Source organism: Labeo rohita, unplaced genomic scaffold (assembly GCF_022985175.1).
Source record: "Labeo rohita strain BAU-BD-2019 unplaced genomic scaffold, IGBB_LRoh.1.0 scaffold_1089, whole genome shotgun sequence".
In the NCBI taxonomy this organism is placed as follows: domain Eukaryota; kingdom Metazoa; phylum Chordata; class Actinopteri; order Cypriniformes; family Cyprinidae; genus Labeo; species Labeo rohita.
The window spans coordinates 1-27486 of NW_026127218.1; the positions used below are offsets into that span (position 1 = coordinate 1).

The window sequence follows — 27486 nt, forward strand, 5'->3', positions numbered from 1 at the left end:
CGTTGACCTGTTATGTCAAAAGACCTAGGGAAATTTATTTCTCAGTTCCTGACCCCTTTCAGTAACTGTAAACTGAATGTTCTCATGTGAGCTGATGTGTAAAATACCTCATTAATAGCTCATTAATCAGTTGAATGTTAAATTTTCATTTCTGTTCTAGACTTTCAAACTGCAGTATCACTGAAGAAGGTTATAAAGCTCTGGCTTCAGCTCTGAGATCAAACTCTTCACACGTGATAGAGCTGGATCTCACAGGAAATGATCCTGGACAATCAGGAGTGAAGGAACTCAATGATTTACAACAGGATCCAAACTGTCAACTCAAGACACTGAGGTGAGACGTGATGAAATAATGTTAAATAAATTATATGTAGGTGAACTTTTTCTTTTTATACTTGTATAATATGTTGAACAACCTGTTGCTGCATCAAAGTTAACAAAAGAAAAAAAAAAACTGAATTGATTCCTGTTTTATCTTCTGTTCTGCAGGTTTTTGGGTCTTGCTGCAGATGAAGCCTGTCAGCATGTAACTGGAATTGTGGGTAAAAACCCGTTACTCCTGAGAGAGTTGAATCTGAGTGAACATGAACTAGGAGACACACGAGTGAATCAGATCGCTGCTCTACTGCAGGATAAACACTGTCAACTCAACACACCGATGTGAGTGTTTGACATGCATTAGTACACTCTAAAAAGTTCTGGGTTATTTTTGTAAACACATTGCTGGGTTAATTGTGCTGGGTCAAAATTCTGGGTTGTTTGAGGTACAGTAAACACACAGTTGGGTTGATCATGCTGGGTCACATGGACTTTCACCACTGAACACGCGGGTTGGGTTATTTTAACCCAACCGGTTTGTTTATTTTTCCACTTCATCGAACTTTCTGGATTCTTCACTCGTCTCCTCGTCAGGCGGTCACGAAATTCGCAGCAAGCAGGATTATACGGTAAGTTAATATGATTATATGATTATTTACCTTTATTTTAACAAGTTGTGGTTTAAAGCACAGTGATTTCACTGTTTAATGCAATATTTGATATGTTGCTGTGCGGGGTTAGCGTTTATTCTGTGAATGATTAACGAACGTTAAGTAGTAGCCTATAGTGAGGTACTTTTTTGCCTCAACAATCGCTTTATCGTTAAATAAAATTTGTGTGTGTGCAGGTGCAAAGTTTTATTCATATACAGCACACATGTCCCTTTTTTAACGCTTCATGAAAACAGGCATAGGTTAGAAATACGGGGTAAGTTAAGTTACTCTCTGCATACTGTATGGCTTCGTAATGTTTTGTCAGAATTATGTCATTTCGTACTAAAATTGATCTTTTAAGGGCATATTTTTTCAAGTCAATGTTTACGACGTGCCGAATCCAACGATAGATCCGTCATTTTTATGTTGTGCATTTTCGCACTCTTTTTTTCCTCAGGTAGCTGCATTAGCTACGCTAATCACCTTACTTTAACTCTCGTAGTGTATAAGCAGTGATGTAGTGCAGGGTATACGCAGGTATACGGCTTATGTCCAGTAAAGCCAGTTGGCTTTCCGTGTACCCACTTCTAAATCCCCTCTGTTGCGCATCGAGTAGTGTCCTGCATTAGCCAAAATTGTGACAGTCCACATCAATAGCTAATTTAATCGCATGTGTGTATATGCAAATATTCCCTAAAAACACCCGGTAACGACAGTGATGCGGTCAGAACAGTGGCGGGGGCTTCCTTTTAAATATATTTGATGATTGCGCCTAAATGCGCCCGCGCCCGCTTCGTCCACTCCTCCACCCAGATGCTGCCTGTTCACACACGCGGGCATGTCAGAGAAAACCCGACCGATTTAATCAGAAACTGCGGAGAACCACGTGATCACCTGATCCGTGTTTAAAGATTGTGCTGCATGTACACGCATTAACCTGCTTTGTATATAAAATAAGTTTTGTGAAATTCTAATTTTCTACAGCAAAAAATAGAAATCACTGACTTGAAACAATTGTTTAGCAGGTGAAAATACTAGTGTTCCAATCATTTTGGCCACCACTGTATGAAGTGTTCAGATGTAAAAGACTAAAAATGTGCAGTTTGAAAATTTCTTCTAAAATGAGTATATTTTAAAGGCCTAAGTGTCTTCAAGACTAAGTGTCGTATAATTAACAGATGGGGACCAGCATGGTGGATTTGTGCCTTGGGGATGAGACAACGACATCCCAGACCTTCGCCCTTGTTACGGGCCGTGCCACTGAAGCCACTGACTTGTTGCCTGGGAATTTCTCCAGCTTGCAGTATATTATATTGATGGACATAAGTCTTCAGGTGTGATTTTTTTTTTTTTTTTTTTTTTTTTAAGGCCAACAGTTTTTTCTGGCCACTTGTAACATGTTTTAAATTGCCATATGTATTGTCTGGTGGACACTTTGTTTGGCTTAGTTTTAATAGCACAATGTTTGGTATGATTCTCATGTGGTAATCATTAATTTTTGAGTGTTCTGCTGCTGCAATGTTAACAAAGAATCGGAATCTACAGTGCCTAGTTTACACAGTTTTGTGTTTTAAAGTAACTGGTCTACTAAAATTGTTGTTTTATGTGTCTGTAATGGTTGGATAAAATGTTTGACAGCTGCACCCATTTGAAAATTGTTTTAAAAAGAAATAAAACTCATTAAATTGATGTTTACATTTGCATTTTTTTGTGTTTTTCTAACTGTATTACAGAAAAGCAATAATAATTTTACATTCTTCTGTGATTATTTATTATTATTGGTAAATATAAAGGTAGCAAGGCAATAAGACAACAAATAACCCAATGATTAGGTTATGTTTAACCCAGCAACACAGTTAACCTGACCCACTGGTTGGGTCAAATAAACAACCCAGCATTCTGGGTCAAATGGTTAAACCCAGCACTTGGGTCAAAACAACCCAACGCGCGTTCTGTCCCATAGTTACCCAGCAGCTGGGTTAAGGTTGGGTTATTTTTTAACCCAGCACTTTTTAGAGTGTACTAACATTATTGAGTGGGAATAAAGTAGGAATCTCAGGAAAAATAAATATCTGTTGTCTGTTGGAAAATCCACAATGCAGATTGGAAACACTGATGTGTGTTTTTTTTTTTTTTTGTTTGTTTTTACATGTTAATATGCATTTGTTCATTCTTTTAAAAGAATGTGATGAAAACAACGCAACCTATGTTGTTTTTTTAACACACCTCTTTGTCTAGTTAAGGACACATAATAATGTAACACATTTTGTGTTACTTTGAACTCAACCATGTGTTATTCCTACTAATTTTCTACACACTAATGTGTTTAGTTACACAATTTGTGTCAATTATATACACAGAATGACACAAAATGTGTGTTAAAATAGGATAGGTGATTTGGTTAAAAAAAAAAAAAAAAAATTTTGTTATGCTGGTTGAAAATCTCTTCACATCCCTTATATTTGGGCCCTATACCCATACACTACAAATGCTCTCAGCTGGAACATCATTATGGAGTAAAACAAAATACACAAACATTAAAATAGCTTTGATGTTCATATATAGTACAATGTATATGCAACATTACAGCCTAGTCAGAGTTTAGATTCATAAGTATATAATGTATCTCCAAGTTCAGAGATCAAAACCCTGAAATGACAATGAGCAAAAAACACTGAGTTGTATTAGTATTATAAAAATATATTGTCATATCTGTGTCCTCTTATGCCAGATTCTTAATTTAATCAATAAATTCAATCTGTTATGCCCTGTCTAGGGTAAAGGCACAACATGAAAGAGTACAATGATATGAAAGAGATTTGAAAAAATGAATAAACAGTATTTTAATAAGAACAGTGGTTTAACAATGCAAGTGGGAGAATGTTATTACCAATCAAATGAAATCACTATCAACAAAATCCATAGATGGATTTTTGTATACATTCTGTTGTTTAAATATAACTTTGTAATGTAGAAATATTAAATAATTGCAAAAATGAAATAAGCTACTTTCTTAAATATGAAACCACAACTGCCAGTAGGTGGCAGCAAATAAATGAATACATAACTGAGTTGAATATTTAAATAAACTGATTGGTTTAAAATGCTAATTCATTTAATGGCAACTGTATTAGCCTGGTTTAATTATTTACTGGTCCTTGTATTATTGAGGAACAAAACACTGTGCTGCTTGGAGATGCAGCAGTTCTGCTGTTTGTTCTATGGAAATTTGCCTATGAAAGTTACTCAGTAATTTGTTGTTTATTGTACATTTGTAATTGTGCAGATATTTGGAAAAACAGGATTCTTGTTTGTGTGATACACTAGCTCCTAGAGCAGGGATCCTCTAATCTGGCTCGTGAGATCCACTTCCTGCAGCGTTTAGCTGTAACCCTAATCAAACACACCTGAGCATGTTAATCAGTGTCTTCAGGATCAATAGAAAATCACAGGTAGGTGAGTTTGATCAGGGTTGGAGGTAAACTCTGCAAGAAAGTGGATCTTGTGAGCCAGATTTGAGGATCCCTGTCCTATAGCATATATGTTATAAAAACAGAAACTCATTAAATGGCCATTTATATTTTTTAACACCTTTATTTTTTTTAGTGCATCTTTCTTTTTATTTTCTTCAGTGTAGAACATGTACTTGTGTGACAATCTGTGTTGTAAGGAAGAAGAACATCTTTTTTTTTTTTTTTAATAGACTTTCAAACTGCAGTATCACTGAAGAAGGTTATAAAGCTCTGGCTTCAGCTCTGAGATCAAACCGTTCACACCTGATAGAGCTGGATCTCACAGGAAATGATCCTGGACAATCAGGAGTGAAGGAGCTCAGTGACTTACTACAAGATGGAGTCTGTTCATTAAAGACCATCAGGTGAAAATATTTAAAATAAATATTTAAATACTTAAAATATTTAAAAATGAACCATAGATGTGAAATCATCTGTATGAAAATAGATAGCAGGGTCAGATGCACCATTGTTGAATAGGAATGACATGAACTGGAATTAAATGGAAGTTTAGAGAAATTCAACAGACACAACATAATTATGGCAAAAATAATGTAAAAATATAAATAATCTGAAATCCAGGAATCCTTATCTTCTTCCTGTAGGTTTTTGAAAAGTCCTGCTGCAGAGGAAGCGTGTGAGTATCTCACTGGAGTTTTGGGTAAAAGTCCATTACTACTGAAAGAACTGGATTTGAGTGAAGATAAATTAGGAGATCTGGATGGGGAGAAACTCTCTGCTCTTTTGATGGATTCTCATAGCAAACTGGAGAAAATAATGTGAGTAAGCTGTTCCTGTCATGTACCAATCCAGTCTTGACACTTATCACAGCGGTCCATTTAATTCCATTCTTTCAGCATCTCTTCTATCGCATCCCTGCTCTCAATCAAACTCCCTCCTCCAACCCCAACTCCACCCAACTCAACCTGTAATCTAATCTGATTTTTGTAATCTGAATCTAATCTAATCTGTTTCTTTCTGCATCAGTTCACTACATTGCTAGTATTCTCTACCATGTATTTGTATTTTCTTCAATTTATGCACATTGTGAATTGTAATTGCATGCATTTACTGGATCTGTTCTGTACCTCAGGGGGGTTTGACTTGCTGCTCTCCCTGCTCTGTCCAAGCAAGGCTGCATGGACAGGTGTGTGGAGGTTTTTTTTTTTTTTTTTTTTTTTTTTTTTTTTTGCCTAGAACAGGGAAGGGAAAGATGTGTCGTGTGGCCAAGTATGGTGACCCATACTCAGAATTTGTGCTCTGCAATTAACCCATCCAAGTGCACACACACCCAAAGCAGTGGGGAGCAGTTGGAGGTTTGGTGCCTTGCTCAAGGGTCTAACCTCAGTCATGGTATTGAGGGTGCAGAAAGTGCTGGTTATAACCATTAGGCCACGACTGCCCCATACCGCAGAACCGATACCGAACCATATTGCCAATACTAACAGTGTGCAATCTAATTGTAATAAATATACTTGACGAAAGTGGTCCTGACTGAAATGCTGTTTTTGTGTTCAGGCTGAATAATTGTGAGCTGACGGAGAAAAGCTGTTCAGTTCTAGCTACTGTTCTCTCCTCCAAAACCATCCTGAAAGAGATGAACCTGAACAACAGTCGTCTGCTGGACTCAGGAGTCAAAGAGATCTGTGAGGGACTGAAGAATCCTGTGTGTGAGCTAAAGATACTGAAGTGAGTACATTTCACCAACGGCTATGTTTATTTAGACGCAGAACGTCTTTACAACTACATCAAATAGGAGACTTTTCAGACACGCACTCCACTTCGCCTCTGCACCAGGCACTAGTCAAATAACTGTGGAAACGGTAACTGTGCTCGCGGCACGCACTCTTCAATTGCACACAGAAATGCGCTGTAGCCTGTATCATTTCATATCAAAGCGTGAAAGAAACTACGAGCATACAATGTCTTAGTTACAGCTAAAGTCAAAAGTTTGCATACAACTTGCAGAATCTGCAAAATGTTAGTTATTTTACCAAAATAAGATGGATTATACAATATTGTATATAATATGATATTTCACATAAAAGATGTTTACATATAGTCCACAATAGAAAATAATCGTTGAATTTAAAAAAATGACCCTGTTCAAAAGTTTACATACACTTGATTCTTAATACTGTGTTGGTACTTGAATAATCCACAGATGTGTTTGTTTGTTTAGTGATAGTTGTTCATGAGTCCCTTGTTTGTCCTGAACAGTTAAACTGCCTGCTGTTCTTCAGAAAAATCCTTCAGGTCCCGCAAATTCTTTGGTTTTTCAGTATTTTTGTGCATTGAACATTTTCCAAAAAACTGTATGATTTTGAGATCCATCGTTTACACTGAGGACAACTGAGGGACTCATATACAATTATTACAGAAGGTTCAAATGCTAACTAGTACCAGTTATGTGATTTATTGATGCTTTGCTTTTAATGCACACATTGCATGCTTGTAGTTTCTTTTGAACTTTAGTGAAGCAATATACTACTGTGCACTGCCGCATTTGTGTGTACACTTGAAGAGTGCACAGTATAATGTCTGACAGGACAGCAGGTGAGAGACTTTTCATTTCTTATCAAGTTCAGAAAATAACGGTAGAAAAATGACACTGACATTAAGCCTGATATCGTCTCATCTGACCGCAGATACCGAATCTGATCAAAATAAAGAAAAACATTTTGATGATTTTTTTGTTGTTGCTGTTATTTCTTTGTACACTCCACAACCTACTCAGAACGGTTTTTGTTTTTATTTTTGTTTCTTCTTGTTTTCATTGTAGACTCTCAGACTGCAGTATCACTGAAGAAGGTTATAAAGCTCTGGCTTCAGCTCTGAGATCAAACCCTTCACACCTGATAGAGCTGGATCTCACAGGAAATGATCCTGGACAATCAGGAGTGAAGGAGCTCAATGATTTACTACAGGATCCAAACTGTCAACTCAAGACACTGAGGTGAGATGAGATGAAATAATGCCAAATTATATTCAAGTGAATTATTTATAGAAATACTATATCAGTGTTTTACTAAAGTAAATTCTAAATTTGAATTTTGTGTAGTTTCAGAATCAGGTGCTGTTTTCACCAAGTTTGGTTAAGATCTGATTTGATTCCTGTTTTATCATCTCTTCTGCAGGTTTTTGGGTCCTGCTGCAGATGAAGCCTGTCAGTATGTGACTGGAGTTGTGGGTAAAAACCCGTTACTCCTGAGAGAGCTGAATCTGAGTGGACATGAACTAGGAGACGCACGAGTGAATCAGATCACTGCTCTACTGCAGGATAAACACTGTCAACTCAACACACTGATGTGAGTATCAGGGGTGGTTTCTTAATTGTGGTGACAGGGCGACCAAACACCAAAGTGTGAAAGGGAGGGATTTTTTTCTGTATAATTCAACCACAGCTGTTACTGTTCTAGACTGTTTGTTTTGCTTCTGGACATATGGTCCAATCAGCGTCAAGTCACATTGTGGAGTACCACATCTTTTTAGGTGATTTCATTCTGGCTGAGAATTGTTCTCATAGACTTCTATACAATCTTTTTTTTTTTAACTGCAGGCACTGCAATGCAATCTCTATGATCTATGGGAGTGCTAGCACTAACATGCTTTCATCATCATAAGTAACCTTAACTTGTGCAGCAATTGGTGGAACAAACATACCTCTATTAATAAGAAATATGAAGTCAGGACTAGTCTGTGTAGCCTTAATAAAGCAAACCAGTATCTTACCAGTAATGTTTTGATGGATGAAGATTGTAATGAAGGTAAAGATGATTACAGTGAGTCGTACATTATTATACAGGTGCAAGTCCATTATTATTAGTGTGCAAATAAACAAACTGTGTATGTGCGCTCTCTGCTAGCTTTTTGCACAAGCACATTTCAGTGTAGTCGCATGTTTAGCTGGTGTTTTATAATAGACACTTGCTTAAGAAATGTGTTTTTATAGGAATTTGCAATGGTCAGGGGGGTGATTATATACATATGGGCATCAAAACTCACTCTGATAGAGGAGCTGTTCAGTGGTCATGTTGAGCTGCATTCAGATCACCACATTCAACAAATTCTGAATGTTTTTTATTTGCTTTTTAATTATTTTTTTTAATATTTTGCTCTTTTTAATAATTCTGAATAGATATATCTGACTGTATATAAATGGATGTATTTATATATAGTCAGGTTATGGCGACTGGTATAGTGGTCTGTTGCCATCTCAGTGTGGTGCTGTTTGGTTCTGCAGCTTGACTTATAGTTATAAGAAATCTAGTTTTGTGAGAATCATCCTCAAACTTTTTCTAGAACTTGGTAAAACAATCTTTATTTAAAATGTTTCAAGCCTTAATGTATATTTCCTTATGTTATACTGGGATGAATCATACTGGGATGTATGGAAGGATTGTTGGATGTGCCTGACAACATCTCATCTGACCACAGACATTGAATCTGATCAAAATAAAAGTCTTGCACCAGAAAAAACACTTAGAAGTACGATTTTTGTTGGTGTTATTTCTTTGACTGTATACTCCACAACTTACGCAGAAGGTTTGTTTGTTTGTTTTAATTGTTTGTAGACTCTCAAACTGCAGTATCACTGAAGAAGGTTATAAAGCTCTGGCTTCAGCTCTGAGATCAAACCCTTCACACCTGATAGAGCTGGATCTCACAGGAAATGATCCTGGACAATCAGGAGTGAAGGAGCTCAATGATTTACTACAGGATCCAAACTGTCAACTCAAGACACTGAGGTGAGAGATGAAGTAATGCCAAATAAATGGTACACGTGAATTATTTATATTATATTATATTTTGATGATAAATGTCATCACAGTTGTGTTAAAAAAAAGTTACAGTTAATCATACATTTAGGGTCATTAGATGCTGGTATTCAGTAGGAGCCTTGATAGTTACCATTTATGATTGTGCTATTGTGGGAAAAAAAAAAATCTATGTGACTTATTACCCAGATTGTTTAAATGTTACTGAATGCGTTGTACATTCATTTCCATCAAGCTCAGATTCACAACACTGTAGATCTACTAGAGCCACAAATATGTAATGTGTGTCAGGAGAAGATTGGTGATAATTCAGCACACACACACACATTTCTGGTCAGCTATCCTTGTAGGGGCCCTTCATAGGCGTAATGGCTTTTATTACTGTACAAACTATATCTTCTATCGTCCTACACCAACCCTACACCTAAACCTACACGTCACAGAAAACTTTCTGCAACTTTCTAAAAAAAAAAAAAAAAATAATAATAATAATAATAATAATAATAATAATAATTATGTATGATTTATAAGCTTTTGTACCCAATTTTGTACTCAATTTAGGTCCCCGCTATGACACAAGTCCCCATGAGTGTGTGTGTATTCAGGTTTAAGTCCCCACCAGGATATATAAACCAAACACACACACACACACACACACACACACACACATTTGAACCTATAATTTATCTCATAATGAGCAGAATTACTGTTGCATCAACACACACATCAGTTAAATAAAACTATCCAGAAATGGTCTAAACCCAGATTATGTTCACAGTTAGTGGATCAGCAATCCAGTGTTTAGTATATTCTGTTACATAATAATAGGGAGAGCCAGCATCAAAAGTTCAACAAAATATATCGTTATGAATGCTTAGCATTTCCTGCTAAAGCCAGAAAGATTTTAAGATTGTTGAGAATCATGATCTAGTGAGTTTCTTTTAAAGAATTTACTTTTGACTTTTGTCTTTCTTAAAAAAAAAGTGTATTTAATTGTTCAACTGTTAAAATTTGAACTAGAGCTTTTTATTACAAACAATGTTTGATCATCTTTAAATGTTTTGTGATACAATACACATTGAATTGAATCCTGCTTCATCTTCTCTTCTGCAGGTTTTTGGGTCCTGCTGCAGATGAAGCCTGTCAGTATGTGACTGGAATTGTGGGTAAAAACCCGTTACTCCTGAGAGAGCTGAATCTGAGTGGATGTAAACAAGAAGACACAGGAGTGAATCAGATCGCTGCTCTACTGCAGGATAAACACTGTCAACTCAACACACTGAAGTGAGTATCTTACATCACTTCACATGTTACATGACTAGTAATGTTACAGTAGTCTATTTTTTTAATTTTCATTTGAGTCCGTCCCCACATTATAAAGCTTGGAAGATCCAGGACATGTTTTATATAATTCTGATTTTATCTGTCTGAAAGAAAAAATTCATATACAACATCTAGGATGGCTTGAGGTGAGGGGTAACTGAAATCGAATTCGTAATCATAATTAGAATTACAGATGCCACAATTAATGCTGCAAGCAGCGATGAAAGGGCCCTCACACCCGGGCTCACCATCAACCAGTGGCTTTAGGAAAACAGCGAATGGTGGGCACTATGCTTTTAATATAGTAAATATAGAAAGAATGTGTCAAAGTTATTTATATGTGCCAAACTTCCTGCTGCCAGCTGGTGACGCCATGCCTATAACTGAATATTGGCATGTAGATGTGTTCAGACCAAGACTTTTGACAAATATCTGAAGTTTGTTGCAGATTGAACATGGTATGCTTAAGTTAGTGTAAAACATGACATATCTTGCTGCCAGCAGGTGGCGCTATGATTATAATTGAATACTGGCCTTTAGGTATCTTCAGGTCAGGACTCTTATCAAACATGTGAAGTTTGGTGCAGATTGGACATTGCATGTTCAAGTTAGTGTAAAACAAGTTATTTCCTGTTGCCAGCAGGTGGTGCTATGATTATAATGGAATATTGGCCTTCAGATGTGTTCAGGCCAGGACTCTTATCAAACATGTGAAGTTTGGGGCAGATCGGACATTGTATGGCTGAGTTACAACATCTTCTATTACCTTGGCAAAACACGGACACACCCTTCAACGAAAACTCAAGATCTTCACAATTTATCTGGGCCAAGACCTTTAGATTAGACTGACCAAATATAATGTTGATGTCATGAAATCTCTAGGAGGAGTTTCTCACAGCGTAAAACTTGTCACTTCCTGTTGGCAGCAGGTGGCGCTATGACTATAACTGAATATGAACATGGGCATGTTTTCAGGCCAGGACTCTTATCAAACATGTGAAGTTTGGTGCAGATCAGACATTGTGTGGCTGAGTCATAACAACTTGCTTTTTCATGGAGAAACATTAACATTTGACATGGCGACATTGTTGTGTTACACGTGTGTGCCGATTTTCATACATTCACAAAGTGAATAGTTGGCGCTATCGAGTTTCATGTGTTTTCGAGCATGTTTAGGCCCTCAAAAATGCAATTCATTTTGGAACGGAATAATAATAATAAACGGAGCAATTCCAATAGGGTCCTCGCACCTCGGTGCTCGGGTCCTAATTATGTAATCATTCAAAGGCACAATTACAAAAAAAAATCCACTTACATTATTCTACTTTCTTAAAATGTGTGTTAGAGTGTGTTTTTTTCCTACAGGTTATCTTAAGGTTACAGGTTATCTTTTTTTCTTATTGTTTTAAGTTTTACATTTTTCTTTTTTTATATATTTAAAGAAGAAACTACATATTGATTTCTGCTACCACTGAATCTAGATCCATCTCTGTCAGAAAGAGATGCATTAACGAAAACACTGGTGTTCTATTTATGAAGGCTATATCTTCAATGCCAAGCATTTCTGCAGACTCTGTTGATCTTCTCCTGGAGTCCTTTAACTCAAAAGTTAAGAATGTCATTGATGACATTGCACCAGTGAAAGACAGTGGCAGACAAAAATCATCTTGGAGAAAATCAACAGCAGTACAGAGTATGAAAAGACAATGCAGAAAAGCTGAGTGGATGTGGCGGAAGACGAAATTTGAAATTCTCTATAGCATCTATAAAGACAGCCTTCATGCTTTCAATGTGGAACTAGCCACAGCAAGACAGAAGTTCTTCTCAAACCTTATAAACAGCAACCTAAACAACACTCACACTCTGTTGAGAGACTAACAAACCCCCCAAGTCAGATTCCCAGTGAAATGCTCTCCGACAGCAAATGCAATGAGTTTGCTTGCTTCTTTTCCGAGAAGATCAATAATGTGATTAGCACATCCTCAAGTTATGCAGAGGTCAGACAGATTCAACCGCAAAAAAAAAAGAAGCCACTATGTTTGTTTTTGAAGCAATGAATAGCAAAACTTTGGAAGAAACAGTACAGCACCTTAAATCCTCAACCTGCAACCTTGACACACTGGGACTTTTCCAAACTCCCTGAAAACTGCAGTTGTTAAGCCCCTTCTGAAAAAGAGCAATCTTGATAACACCACATTGAGCAACTATAGACCAATATCTAATCTTCTTTTTATAGGCAAGATCATTGAAAAGGAAGTTTTCAATCAGTTGAACAACTACTTAAACTCAAATGGATACCTGGACAATTTTCAATCTGGTTTCCGAGTGCAAATGATATAAATGATATTCACCTAAATTCGCCTAAATTCTGATTCTGGCATACCTTGACTCTAGGGGTCAAACAACTAAAAATCAAGTCAGGAATCTTGGTGTGATTCTGGAGTCAGACCTTAGTTTCAGTAGTCATGTCAAAGCAGTAACTAAATCAGCATACTATCATCTCAAACACATTGCAAGAATTAGATGTTTTGTTTCCAGTCAAGACTTGGAGAAACTTGTTAATTCCTTTATCACAAGCAGGGTGGATTATTGTAATGGTCTCCTCACTGTCCTTCCCAAGAAAACCATTAGACAGCTGCAGCTCATCCAGAACGCTGCTGCCAGGATTCTGACTAGATCCAGAAAATCTGAGCATATCACACCAGTCCTCACTGGCTTTCAGTTATATTTAGAATTGATTTTAAAGTACTTTTACTCATTTATAAATCACTCAATGGCCTAGGACCTAAATACATTGCAGATACGCTCACTGAATATAAACCTAACAGACCACTCAGATTAGGATCAAGTCAGTTAGAAATACCAAGGGTTCACACAAAACAAGGGTGTCTGGTTTCAGCTGTTATGCTAACCACAGGTAGAATCAGCTGCCAGAAGAGATCAGATGTACTAAAACAGTAGATACATTTAAATCTAGACTCAAAACCCATCTGTTTAGCTGTGCATTTACTGAATGAGCTCTGTGCTGCATCCCATTGATTGCATTGCATTACATGTATCCTCATTTTTCTATTTTTAATTGTTTTAAATTTATTTTCTATCAATTTTTAAATTGTTTAAATCAATCAGTGATTTTAAAATGTTTTATTGTTGTGATCATTGTTTTATTTTATTTTACTTTTTATGTAAAGCACTTTGAATTACCTTTGTGTATGAAATGTGCTATATAAATAAACTTGCCTTATAAATGCCATTGTTTACAGCACTGAATCTTCACTGGAACAAAAAAACATCATTCAATGTAAATTTTGATAATCATAATTAATCACAATTACAATTTCAAGGGAATAATAGACAATTCTGATTTTTTTCATAATCGTGCAGCCCTAGTGGACAGGCATCCATGCCCTCACAGACTGAAAGTAAGGGCACCTATTATGGAAAATCCACTTTTATATGGTGTTTGGACATGAAATAAGAACTTCCCAGGATTTTTGGATAGTTTCTGTACTTTTTAAATTTGTTCCACCTGCCTTTTGGTTTTTTTAATCACCAAAAACGAATCAGTATATTATCATCAAATTTTGATTTAAATCAGTGTGTTATCTTATTTTCATATCCGGTTAATTCGATGATCTGACAGTCCTGCATCCAGTGTGTTTATGTCCTGTTCTCACAGTAAAATGTCTTAAATAGGATTTTTACATAAATTGAACACTGAAAAGACATTCTGATTCATTGTCTTTTCTCTTTCTGTCTTTAGTCTGTTTTATTGCAGTATTACAGAGAAACAGTGTCTCATCCTGACTTCAGCTCTGAAATCAAACCCATCACACCTGAGAGAACTGAACCTGAGCTGGAATCAAATAAAAAACACAGGAGTGAATCACTTATGTGACGTACTGAAGGATTCACACTGTAAACTGGAGAGATTGAGGTCAGAAACATCCACATACAAGAATCAGAAAATGATGAAAAATCACATCAGCAGTTTAAACCAAAACATTTTATACTCAGTACATTATGATGAGTCTGACTTCACATTATATTTGTACATTACAATTGAAAATTTTTACCAGTTAAAAATATCAGTTAATCAATTATCATTTGGTTCTAACTCTGTGTATTTAACTAATTTAAAAATCAAACGCTGGTTTTGTTTAACATTCACCTGCAAATTAAAAATATAATTTTTTTATACAAATATTTATTAAAGTGTTGATAATTTTTTTTTATTTAGTCACATACAAGTCACATTTTATTATTGGATTCAGAAACAATGTATAGCGGTAAATAAAGTGAAATGTTTGCAAACATTATAAACACTATAAACATAGCTATAGGCTATTTTAATCTACAACAAGTCCTTTCAATTTGACACCATTCAGAGCAGAACAAAAATCAAAAATGTAAGTAGCTTATAAGCGTCAAGCCAAAACAAATTAATTTAAAGTGAAATATACAAGAAATTATTGGCCTCAGTGGTAATAAAAATTTGGCATGAACCAAAAAATATCCATATTTGCAATGTATTTGGATGCTAAACTATTATTTATTATATAAATATTTGTACATTTTGTCCATTATAAACACATATACCAGTACTGAGGTTTTTTTAGTGTTTTTTATTTTTTGTTAATTGTTTAAGTAAAATATATTTAACGTATTTATTCCTTTTGAATACATTAGAATCTAAATCAGAGTTAGCTTTATTTACCAGGTGTGCACAAACACACAAGGAATTTGGTGTGGTTTTTCCAAGGTGATTTTCTACAGCCCTTTTCCTGACTCTGGATACATAAAGATCATGGAGGTTGAAAAAGGGACTTAAAATAAATAATAATGTGTATGAATCTGGAACAAAAGATTTGTTTTGCATTAGCTGAACCAAACCAAGCTGTATAAATAAAGAACATAGGCACAGACTACATGATACTTGAGAAAGAACTGTTTTAGAGATGGAGAATGGCAGAAATGAACTTCCTCAGCTGGCGGGGGCGTTTACAGCCTAGCTGTTCTTTTGCTCAATAGAGTCAACATGAATGTCCCACTTCAGGTCCTGAAAGATGTTGGTTCCCAGGAATCTGAATGACTCCACTGCAGCCACAGTGCTGTCCATGATGGTGAGAGGGGTGAGTGCAGGGGGTTCCTCCTGAAGTCCACTGATCATCTCCACTGTTTTAAGAGTGTTTGAGCTCCAGGTTGTTAAGACTGCACCAGACAGCCAGCTGCTCAACCTCCTGTCTGTAAGCAGATTTGTCACCTTCCTTGATGAGACCGATGACTGTAGTGTCATCTGCAAACTTCAGGAGCTTGACAGAGGTCTTTTGAAGTGCAGTCATTTATGTAGTAGAGAGAAGAGCAGTGGGGAGAGAACGCACCCTTGGGGCACCAGTGCTGGTTGTGCTGGTGCTGGATGTGAGTTTTCCCAGCCTCACTAGCTGCTGCCTGTCTGTCAGGAAGCTGGTGATCCACTGACAGATGGAGGTGGGTACAGAGAGCTGTGTCAGTTTGTTCTGAAGGATATCTGGAATGATGGTGTTGAAAGCAGAGCTGAAGTCCACAAACAAGATCCTTGCATAGGTCCCTGGTTTGTCCAGATGTTGGAGGATGTAGTGCAATCCCATATTGAGTGCATCATCCACAGACCTGTTTGCTCAGTAAGCAAACTGCAGGGGGTCCAGCAAGGGTCCAGTAATGTCCTTTTAAGTAGGCCAGCACCAGTCTCTGATTTTTGGTTTCTTGGGTACAGGGATTATGGTGGAACATTTGAAGCAGGATGGGACTATACACAACTCCAGGGATCTGTTGAAGATCAATGTGAAGATGGATGATAGCTGAACAGCACAGACTTTAACGCATGCCGGAGAGACACTGTCTGGGCCTTTGGCTTTCCTTGTCTTCTGCTTCCTAAAGAAGCTTTCAGCCAATTGTTGATTGGCTTTAGTGATGGGGGATGGGCTCTTGTAGCTGGTGATGGCTTATAGGCCATTCCACACTGATGTTGAGTTGTTGCCTGAAAGCTGATTATTTTTTTTTTATCTTTTCAAAGTAGTTTAACTTTGCCACTCTTATCTCTCTATTCAGTGTGAATTTGGCCTGTTTGTACAAGGCTTTGTCCCTACTCCTGTAGATGTCCTCTTTGGCCTGGCGAAGCTGTTTGAGTGGAGAATGATATGCATCCTTTAACACCGTGTAACAATGGTCCAGTATATTGCTGTCTCAGGTGGGGCATGTAATGTACTGTCTATATTTAGGTAGTTTGTGGGTGAGATTAGCTTTATTAAAATTTGCCAGATGCCAAAGTCCTAAAACTGTGCTGTCAGAATTTCATGAGGACACCAGTGCACTTCCCTCGCTTGTGTCGCCTGGAGAGCTTCTATAGGATCGCAGCTCCTCTGATAAAAATGTCCAGTTAAACGCCTGAACGTTGATGTATTTTTTTATGAAAAGAAGCCAGAGTCTCGTTCTGTGGTACATTTCCTGTACAACGACGTAACTCTCGGATTAGCCTCCATAGTACGATGCATTGTTGTGGAAACGAACTAGGTAGTCAAGACTGTTTCCCGAACACGGTCGCATCTCCGTCGTTTGAACCACATCAGTTCAACAATGTTGTGAAGTAATAACTTCTCTAAAATGCAGCTATACTGAACATGGCACATGATGACTAATTTACTACTTTTTTGTTCCCTGTCATTTCGCTTTATTTGATGTTTGATTCATCACAGGTTCCCTTAGGCGTTTGTGCACATGCACACTATTAAAAAATGGCACTAACAGAGGATGTGCAAAAATACATAGATTAAAATGCATTTATATTTAGATAGAATGGAAGATATACACTGTGTGCAGAATTATTAGGCATGTTGATATTCTGGTCATATTTTTTTTCCAAACGCATTTTACCAATTCCAAACCACATCAGTCTTAATAACTACTGTTAATTTTGTGTTTAATCATTTATATGTGATATATAATTGTCCGTGAAGGCTGGAAGTGAAAAACTCCTTATATTCAGGTGTGCAGAATTATTAGGCATGTTTTCGTTTACAGCTAAAATGAGCCAAAAAAGAGATTTAACCCAGACTGAAAAGTCCAAATTATTAAATGCCCATGAGAAGAATGCAATACTAATGCATTACAAGAATTTGCAAAGTTAAGGCTTGACCATTGGACAGTGAAATGCTTGTTGAGTCTGCATGGTCAGAAAAAACAGGTGGAGAAGAAAAGATGCATGTTAACTGCAAAAGAATTAGGAATTAAGGTGAAGAATTAGGTGTGACACCATCAGGAACCGTTTCCAGTTCTCCAGCGCCACCATTTTCCAGAACTGCAACCTACCTGGAGTCTTCAGAAGTACAATGTGTCAGGTTCTCAGAGACTTTGCTTGGTAAAAATCCTAAAAAATGCCCCTGACTTAATAAGAATAACAAGCTGACGTCTTGTGAAATACATGAAGACAGTTTTTTTATATGCTTTAGAGACAGATAAGTTGAGAGTGACTCTTGAAGGACAAGCATCACATCCTCTTGTACCTCTGATTCAAGAATTTATCTTCTAAAATCTGGCAGTAAGTTTTGGGAGTTCATTTTAGTCCATCTCTGCAAGTCAGACTTTTCAGGATAAGAGACTAAACATGAACTCCCAAAACTTACTGCCAGATTTTAGAAGATAAATTCTTGAATCAGAGGTACAAGAGGATGTGATGCTTGTCCTTCAAGAGTCACTCTCAACTTATCTGTCTCTAAAGCATATAAAAAAACTGTCTTCATGTATTTCACAAGACGTCAGCTTGTTATTCTTATTAAGTCAGGGGCATTTTTTAGGATTTTTTACCAAGCAAAGTCTCTGAGAACCTGACACATTGTACTTCTGAAGACTCCAGGTAGGTTGCAGTTCTGGAAAATGGTGGCGCTGGAGAACTGGAAACGGTTCCTGATGGTGTCACACCTAATTCTTCACCTTAATTCCTAATTCTTTTGCAGTTAACATGCATCTTTTCTTCTCCACCTGTTTTTTCTGACCATGCAGACTCAACAAGCATTTCACTGTCCAATGGTCAAGCCTTAACTTTGCAAATTCTTGTAATGCATTAGTATTGCATTCTTCTCATGGGCATTTAATAATTTGGACTTTTCAGTCTGGGTTAAATCTCTTTTTTGGCTCATTTTAGCTGTAAACGAAAACATGCCTAATAATTCTGCACACCTGAATATAAGGAGTTTTTCACTTCCAGCCTTCACGGACAATTATATATCACATATAAATGATTAAACACAAAATTAACAGTAGTTATTAAGACTGATGTGGTTTGGAATTGGTAAAATGCGTTTGGAAAAAAAATATGACCAGAATATCAACATGCCTAATAATTCTGCACACAGTGTATATTGTACTGCATGTTAGCTTGCTTATTGTGCCAAAGAGCATAATTTATTGAGCCCATATGTCTTACTAACAAGGAACTATGCTTCTAACCACAGGTTGAGAGCTGTAATTCCAACCACGTAAGTTTGCAATGCTGTTTGCGAATGTTTGTTTGAACTATGGTTTCGGGGAACACAGAATCGTTGAATGATGCTGGTAATGACGGAACTTGCGACCATAGATGGCTAACGATGCTTTTATTTATTTCAATTTTTATTTTAGTAATAGTCAAGTCAAGTCAAGTCACCTTTATTTATATACCGCCTTTAACAATACAGAATTGTGACAAGGCGGCTGTACAGTATTAAATAGGAAACAGTACATAAACAATGCCAAAGGCAACAGTAAACACTCACTTTTTAGGTAAAGGTAGTTAATCAAAAACAATAAAATAAAATGCAATATTGTGTTAAGAGAAAGTGTCCCCAACTAAGCAAGCCAGAGGCGACAGCGGCAAGGAACCAAAACTCCATCGGTGACAAATGGAGAAAAAAAACCTTGGGAGAAACCAGGCTCAGTCAGGGGGCCAGTTCTCCTCTGGCCAAAGTTCCCGTGGTCTTGTGCCGACAGTCGTCTAGGTGATGTGGTCTTCACTGTGGATCCGTCTCTGGGGCTCATCTAGTTGATGTGGACTCCGCTGACATTCAGGGCTGTAGAGGTCGTCTCTAGGTGCTGATCCACCATCTGGGCTGGATGGCCCAGGTAATAGCATACCAATAGCATACCAATGGTATGGTAATAGCATACCAATGCAACAATCAGTATACAAAACGAAACAAACTGTAACTATATCAAAGGTTGAAACAATTGGCATGACAATCTTTTTTTCTTAGGGCAACGATCCACCTACACCCTTTACAATTATAGATCAAGGATGACTCTGCGTTTCACTTCACGTCCTGATCTGGTAATATAGCATGGAGTAGCAGTATTACTTGTGTCTGTCTGCTTGGGGTGATCAAATGGCACTGTGTGTAGAGTCCTCAAAGACATACTGGACTCTGCATTGACAGGCTGTACTTTATCTTGCAAAGTTGCAGGCTGATGTAGGGGTCTTTCTTGTCTGCTTTTGCTTTGTCCATTAGTGCTTTTGCAATCTGTATTGCCTTCTCGCTCAGCCCATTACTTTGTGGGTAATGCAGACTACTTGCGACATGCACAAAATCTCAAGCGTGAGCAAAACTCTTAAAATCTTTTGATCTGAATTGAGGCCTATTGTCTGAGATAGCCTTTTCAAAAATCCCATGTGCTGCAAATATTTTCTTTAATTTTAGGATCACTGTAGCAGCTGTGGTGCTCTTGAGCTTCTCCAATTCGAGGTATCTGGTGTAGTAATCTACCACCACTATGTAGGCTTCATTATTCAAAGTGAATAAATCAGTACCTACAGTCTGCTATGGACGGTCTGGGATAGGATGGGAAATGAGAGGCTCTTTTGTGTTTGACATATGATGCTCAAGGCAAATGGAACACTGTTCGAACATGCTAGCAATCTGTTTGGACATGCCAGTTCAAAAGAGAATGTCTCTAGCAGGCTGTTTGGATTTTTTGATTCCCATGTGACCTGAATGAATGCGTTGAAGCATCTCTTCTCTCAGCAGTGTAGGAATTATGATCTTTTCTCACTTGAGTACCATTCCGTTCATCTCAGATAATTTATCCCTGTGGTTCTAGTACGCTAGGGTGGCTGTAGGACATCTCTTTCTCTCATTAGGCCAACCTTCTTTAATCACTCTCCTTAGTGTGGACATTTACACATCTCTCTCTTTTTCATTCGGGGATACTGCTGAGTTTGGCACCACTGACTGGGAGAGCACTAAGTACAGTATGGACTTGCACATCCATTACTTCACTGAAGTTATCATCCATGCAAGGCATCGTTTTTGTTGACAGTGTGTCTGCTACTGGAATATTCTTGCCAGGAACATGCACAATGGTGAAGCTCTACTTTTGCTGGATGCAGGATCATTATTCGCAGTCTTGGTGGGGGAGACAATGGCTTCCTGATGATCGCTTCCAAGGGTTTAGATTCCACTGTTGTGTGCCGCTCATAAATGTGCTGGTGAAATTTTTGCAATTCCAGAGAATGGTAAAGAGCTCTTTCTCAATCTGTATGTAATTTATTTCTGTGTCTGTGAGTGACTTTGAAGCATATGCAAGTGGTTTGCCTTCCTGCACCAACACCGAACCTGAACAATATTTGGAGGCGTCAACTTGCAGTGTCAAAGAATGCAAGCACAGGGCCTGGTTCCCTGGTGATGATGTCTTTCATCTTTTGAAATGCCACACCATGTTGTTTGTCCCATAGGAACTCACTGTCCTGCCTCAGTAGTTGTCTCAGAAGTGCATTGATCTGAAAGACTTGGTGCAAACTTCGCAAGATAATTGACCATGCCAAGAATTGTTTCAAGCACAGTTCTTGGGTGGTATCATCTCTTTTATGGCTGCCACTTTTTGAGGATCAGGTTTGATTCCGTCCTGAGTAAGGCGATGGCCAAAATAGTTGACTTCGGGAACACAAATAATACTTTTCTCAGGATTAAAGTGCACTTCCTTTTCTCAAGAGCGTTTCAGCATGGTCCTGAGATTATGGTCATGTTCCTCCTTGGTCTTCCCATAGACCAAAATGTCATAAACAGTGGCAACAATTCCAGGCAGACCTTCATAGATCTCGTCTATTTTCTGTTGAAAAATGTCCTGAATCCTCTGGGTTCGTGTAACCACAGAGCTCAGTGACACATTGATCAAATGTTTCCGTGGCAGACTGCATTTTCGTCCGCGGTGAGATTCCATGCGTTATAGATATCCCTATCTCTCCGACCCACAAGAGCAAGTAGCAGCATTTCTCTGCCTCTTCTTTGCGGCGAAATGGTCCCGAAAACATCAATTCAGCGTGCTGCTTAAACTTTCTCTGTGTGTCAGAAAGATTCTGTGATTCCTAGTCCATTCGCAGTGCAGGCACTTCATCAGCATCCATATTTGCGATTCACTCTGACACCATGTATTATTTTTTATGAAAGGATGGCTGAGTCTTGTTCTGCTTGACTGTATACAACACTTCTTTATTACATTCTCTTTTACATATACCTAGAGCAGGGGTGCCCAACCCTGTTCCTGGAGATCGACTTTCCTGCAGAGTTTAGTTCCAACCCTAATCAAACACACCTGACTATAATTATCAAGTGCTCCTTGAGATCCTAATTATCTGGTTCAGGTGTGTTTGGTCAGGGTTGGAGCTGAACACTGCAGGAAAGTCGATCTGAAGGACCAGGGTTGAGCACCCCTGACCTAGAGTCTATATGCAGGAACTGCATAACATATATATAGTGTTGGGAAGGTTACTTTGGAAATGTAATAGTTTACAGATTACAAGTTACTCTACTTAAAATGTAATAAGTAGTATAACTTTTCAGTTATTTTACTAAAGTAATGTAACTTATTACGTTTGATTATTTTTTGATTACTTTGATTTGAATTCAAAATTTCTAATATTTTCAACTCTTATTCATTTTAAAACATTTAAATGAGGCAGAGTTAACCAACACTGACTGCTGTCAGACCATCAAAATCCTTCATCACTTGAATTAAGATTATAATAAGTAAAGGATAATATACATCTGTATTTTGCGAGAACAACTGGCTAGACATACATTATCCCACTTATCACATAGCTGCTTGCCACAAAAGTAAATAATTAGACACGAAACACTGATCCGAGTTGAAATATTTGAACGCAAAGCTTCCATGAAGAAATCAGTTGCTAGCAAACGGCAAGTTCGAACCCAACATTTCAAAACATAAATAATTAAGAACTAGCACTTATAGTACTAGTTTGTTAGTCAATTTATAATCCATTACAGTGTACAAAACAAAATGGCAGCATCTGCCACTTCGCTAAAGATAGGCGCCTAGCCTGTTTTTGATGGACGTTGCATCCAAGCCGCACAGCAAATACGAAATAGAAGTCAAAAAATCATTATCATCGATTTCAAAATAAACACCCTGTGGAGATTCCGATCATATTTCACATCACTACATCCTTACTGGGAAGCAAGAAAAGGATGATGAGAGGTTCATCCTCAAAGCTAAAAAACACACATTTTTATATGACACCACAAATCCTATTTACAAGCACAATTCCAAAAAGGACAAGGCGTGGAGTTTAATTGTAGGAGTTGTACGAGTGGAATAAATAGAATTAAACCAGACAAAACGTACACATTTATCCAAGCATATTAGAAACAAATCAAGAAAACAATGTTGGACAGGCAAATCATGTGGTCTTGTGAATCTGGTCACTTCACTTCTGAAACACTTCTGGTGTAAGTTTGCACCGCATGAAGGATGGAACAAAACCTCATCAGAGCCATAACGTGCAGGAGACACGTGCAGTGTAAATAAGGGGTTAGAGCAGTTCAATTCAATTCAATTCAATTCAAATTTATTTGTATAGCGCTTTTCACGATACATATCGTTGCAAAGCAGCTTTACACCAAATTGACATTTTTACAATATATGTAGTAGTAGCTTGATGTACATATGGCAGAGATGTGTGGTAAAGAGCAATTAATGACGTAATCAAACAGACAAAGAACACTATGAATTAGTAGCAGAATTTGGTAGTGCTGTATGTTGTTTCAGGGTTGGTATCATCTAAAGTCCTCTGTGGGGTTGGCATCATCTCTTCTTAAGTGTTCTGGATCCAGACTGGAGCTTGTGAATTCCTAGTTATCATGGGATGTCAATCCCATGGCAAAAACAGAGAACAAATAGGAACATAATTAGCGTAGCTGCTGTTCAAACTAAGAAAAGAAAGATTTGTTAAACCAGAGCTAAAAGATTGATAATGAACATTTGATCAGATATTACTGCAGGAAAAGTTTATGAGATGCATTATTTGAATGCTTGGCTAAAAAGATGTGTCTTTAATCTAGATTTAAACAGAGAGAGTGTGTCTGAACCCCGAACATTATCAGGAAGGCTATTCCAGAGTTTGGGTGCCAAATGTGAAAAAGCTCTACCTCCTTTAGTGGACTTTGCTATCCTAGGTACTACCAACAGTCCAGAGTTTTGTGACCGTAGGGAGCGTGATGGATTGTAGCGTGGTAGAAGACCAGTTAGATACGCAGGAGCTAAACCGTTAAGTGCCTTATAGGTAAGAAGTAATATTTTGTAGCTGATGCGGAACCTAATAGGTAGCCAGTGCAGAGACTTTAAAATTGGGGTAATATGATCGTATTTTCTTGACCTGGTAAGGACTCTGGCAGCTGCATTTTGGACTATCTGTAGCTTGTTTATTGAAGATGCAGGACAACCACCTAGTAGTGCATTACAATAGTCCAGTCTAGAGGTCATGAATGCGTGAACTAGCTTTTTTGCATCAGAAACAGGTAACATGTTTCGCAGCTTGGCAATGTTTCTAAGATGGAAGAATGCTGTTTTTGTAACATGAGAAATATGATTTTCAAAAGACAAGTTGCTGTCTAATATAACACCCAGGCTTTTGACTGTAGTGGAAGTAACAGTACATCCGTCTAGTTGTAAATTGTAAGTCAAAAGATTCTGTGTATTGTTTTTAGGTCCAATAAGTAATATCTCTCCATATCCAATAAGTAATGTCTTATCTGAATTTAATAGCAGAAAATTATTGGTCATCCAATCTTTTACATTTTTAACACACTCTGTTAGCTTTGATAATTTAGACGTTTCATCTGGTCTTGTTGAGATATATAGTTGAGTATCATCAGCATAACAGTGGAAACTAATCCCGTGTTTTCTAATAATATTACCAAGAGCAGTCAATGCAATTTATGAAGAAATCCATTAAATTTGTAATCATTAACATTTTCAAAAGTAACTGTAATTTAATTACACATTTTTTCTCAGTAACTGTAACTAATTACATTACATTTATTTTGTAATTAAATTACGTAATTCCGTTACATGTAACTAGTTACTCCCCAACACTGCATATATAACACTTATTATGAATTTATATTCAAACAACTTGAGTATTACAGCCAGCAAAAAGTTAAAAAAGGTGTCCTATTCGTGATGTCCAGGAGTTTGCTTCTTGTAAAGCTGATCGGAAAAAAGTTGCTTAAGACAGGACAAACAAACAAAAACAGTACAAGTACCAAGAAACAAAAAACCAAGGCTGCCATGTGCGGCTCCTACTATATATATATATATATATGTATATGGTTTTATTATCTTTGTCTCTGTTTACAGAAGTGCTGCAGGTGTGTGATGTGGTGATGAATCCACATGTTCTGTTATTTAAACTGATTTTTATGCATGTAAAAATAAACCCCTGGAAAACAAATGTAGTTATTTTGTATGGGTCACAGACACTTATGCATTCTAGTTTTATTTCATTCTAAATTCACTTTTTTTTTAAATGATTTTTAGCATTTTGCTTTTATTTTGATAGGACAGTTAGTTGACAGAAAGCAAAGTGGCAGAGAGGGTTAAAGCATAGATCATTGAATCAGATTAGACCGTTAGCATCTCGTTCGATGCTAACGGTCTAATCTGATTCAATGATCTATGCTAAGCTATTAGCAAAAAAAAGTGGAGTGCTAGATGGTATGCAGATGTGGCTACTGGGCATGTGAACATCAATATAGTGTCATATTTGTCACACTGTACAACAATAATTGCTGCATTATTGTAAGGGGTATAGATGTTAATAAAACACAATACATAGAAAATTTAATTTCATTGTTAGTTTATGGTCAGAACGCTCCATGAGCCAGGATTCGAACTCTGGACGCCCAAAGCACTATGGCACTATATGTCGGTGTGCTGCCCATGAGGCAATCGGCACCGACAACAGTGTTGTTGTTTGACAGTTAATGATCAGTTAACAAGCTTTGATTTTGTTGGTTAGGGAAAAATAACTGAATTTGCTCATGAAAATTATGTGACATTTTATTTTCTTCTTATTTTCTGCTCTCCCTCTTTCTGCCAATGTAGTTTAAGTGACTGTGAAATGACAGATGAAGGTTGTTCTGCTGTGACTTCAGCTCTGAAATCAAACCCATCACACCTGAGAGAACTGAACCTGAGCTGGAATAAACTAGGAGACTCTGGAGTGAAAAACCTCAGTGATCTACTGATGAACACACAATTCAAGCTGGAGAAACTAGAGTTAGTATCATTATACTGTACAGCAGTTACAGTGTGATTTAAAGTTTACTGTTTAGATTATTTTAAGACAACAGACTCAAGTCACATCATTTATAGTGCTGCATTGTCTCTTTTTTCCTCCATCTTCAGAAAGATTCAGCAATACTATTAGTTAATGGGTTAGTATGTGTATAGAAAGAGCATTAAACTTGCTGAAATCTTACATGTTTGCTGTGAAACAAGACAGAAGTGAAAACAGAATAAAAACAAGTGTAAAAAATGACAGTAGATTATTCTGAGAGTCAAATTTATACTGGACTAATGGTACTTTTCACTTAATCTTTTATTCAAAATTTGTATTTAGAGATTGTACACTCTAAAATAACTTAAAATAATGTATTAATGTATTAGGTTGTTTTGCATTAAAATTTTGAATTTAGACCCTTCAAGTTTTAATTTTTCTATCTATATATATTAATCTAAATTCATAAAATGCACTTTTTGAATGAGGACAAATCCAGACTTGGAATGTAACTAGTGTCCTCAAATACTCCTGCCTTGGTTTGTTTAATATCATTAAGTTTCCATGATTTTGCTGGTTTATTAGTGAATGTATGGCATTTACTCATGATGCATCATAGATCTGATTCATTGTCTTTTCTCTTTCTTTCTTCAGTCTGTGTGGATGCAGTATTACAGAGAAACAGTGTCTCATCCTGACTTCAGCTCTGAAATTAAACCCATCACACCTGAGAGAACTGAACCTGAGTGTGAATCAAATAAAAAACACAGGAGTGAATCACTTATGTGACGTACTGAAGGATTCACACTGTAAACTGGAGAGATTGAGGTCAGTAACATTCACATACAAGAATCACAATGATTAAAATCACTTCAACAGTTTAAACCAAAACACTTTATACTCAAAATCTCATGATGAGTCTGAGTTCACATTATATTTGTGCAAAATTCTTCACCTTAATGATTTGTTTGTAAGATGATCTTCTTCTGTTTGTCTCTTTCTAGTCTTTCTGACTGTGGAATTACAGATGTTTCTTCTTTAACTCAGTCTTTGACAAACACAAAAGCACTGCAGTTTCTAAAAGAGCTTCATCTGAGAAACAATATGATTGGAGACTCAAAGCAGCAGCTCATTGATGTGCTACAAGACTCAAACTGTAAACTGAAGTGAGTAAACTTCACTTTCTGATATTAAAGAGATTCATTTACCTCTAGTATGTGAACAAATATATACTTTCAAATATTTGTGAAAAAAAGTTTATCAAATTATCATCAAGCTTAATTTCAAAGGGTTTGTGTCAGAATGAAATGTAAAGTTGA

At 37.0% G+C, this 27486-nt stretch overlaps 1 protein-coding gene across 1 annotated transcript; it reads left to right on the forward strand.

Moving 5' to 3' along the window:
* The first annotated feature begins 4707 nt into the window (after positions 1-4707).
* LOC127157482 (ribonuclease inhibitor-like) lies at positions 4708-27357 on the forward strand. The gene is made up of 11 exons (XM_051100743.1): positions 4708-4848; positions 5089-5262; positions 6002-6172; positions 7266-7439; positions 7621-7791; positions 9058-9231; positions 10375-10545; positions 14348-14521; positions 25993-26166; positions 26822-26995; positions 27172-27357. Exons 2-11 carry the CDS (start codon positions 5231-5233, stop codon positions 27335-27337), a joined length of 1581 nt encoding a protein of 526 aa, XP_050956700.1. The 5' UTR covers positions 4708-4848; positions 5089-5230; the 3' UTR covers positions 27338-27357.
* Positions 27358-27486: the final 129 nt, after the last annotated feature.

What these genes read in the sequence shown, in the direction of transcription:
- LOC127157482 (XM_051100743.1), top strand. Translation starts at nt 5,231, where the DNA reads ATGGATTCTCATAGCAAACTGGAGAAAATAAT. An exon ending in TGTCAACTCAACACACTGAA is followed by an intron (nt 10,546 to 14,347) that starts GTGAGTATCTTA and finishes TTCTGTCTTTAG; the next exon opens with TCTGTTTTATTGCAGTATTA. An exon ending in TGTAAACTGGAGAGATTGAG is followed by an intron (nt 26,996 to 27,171) that starts GTCAGTAACATT and finishes GTCTCTTTCTAG; the next exon opens with TCTTTCTGACTGTGGAATTA.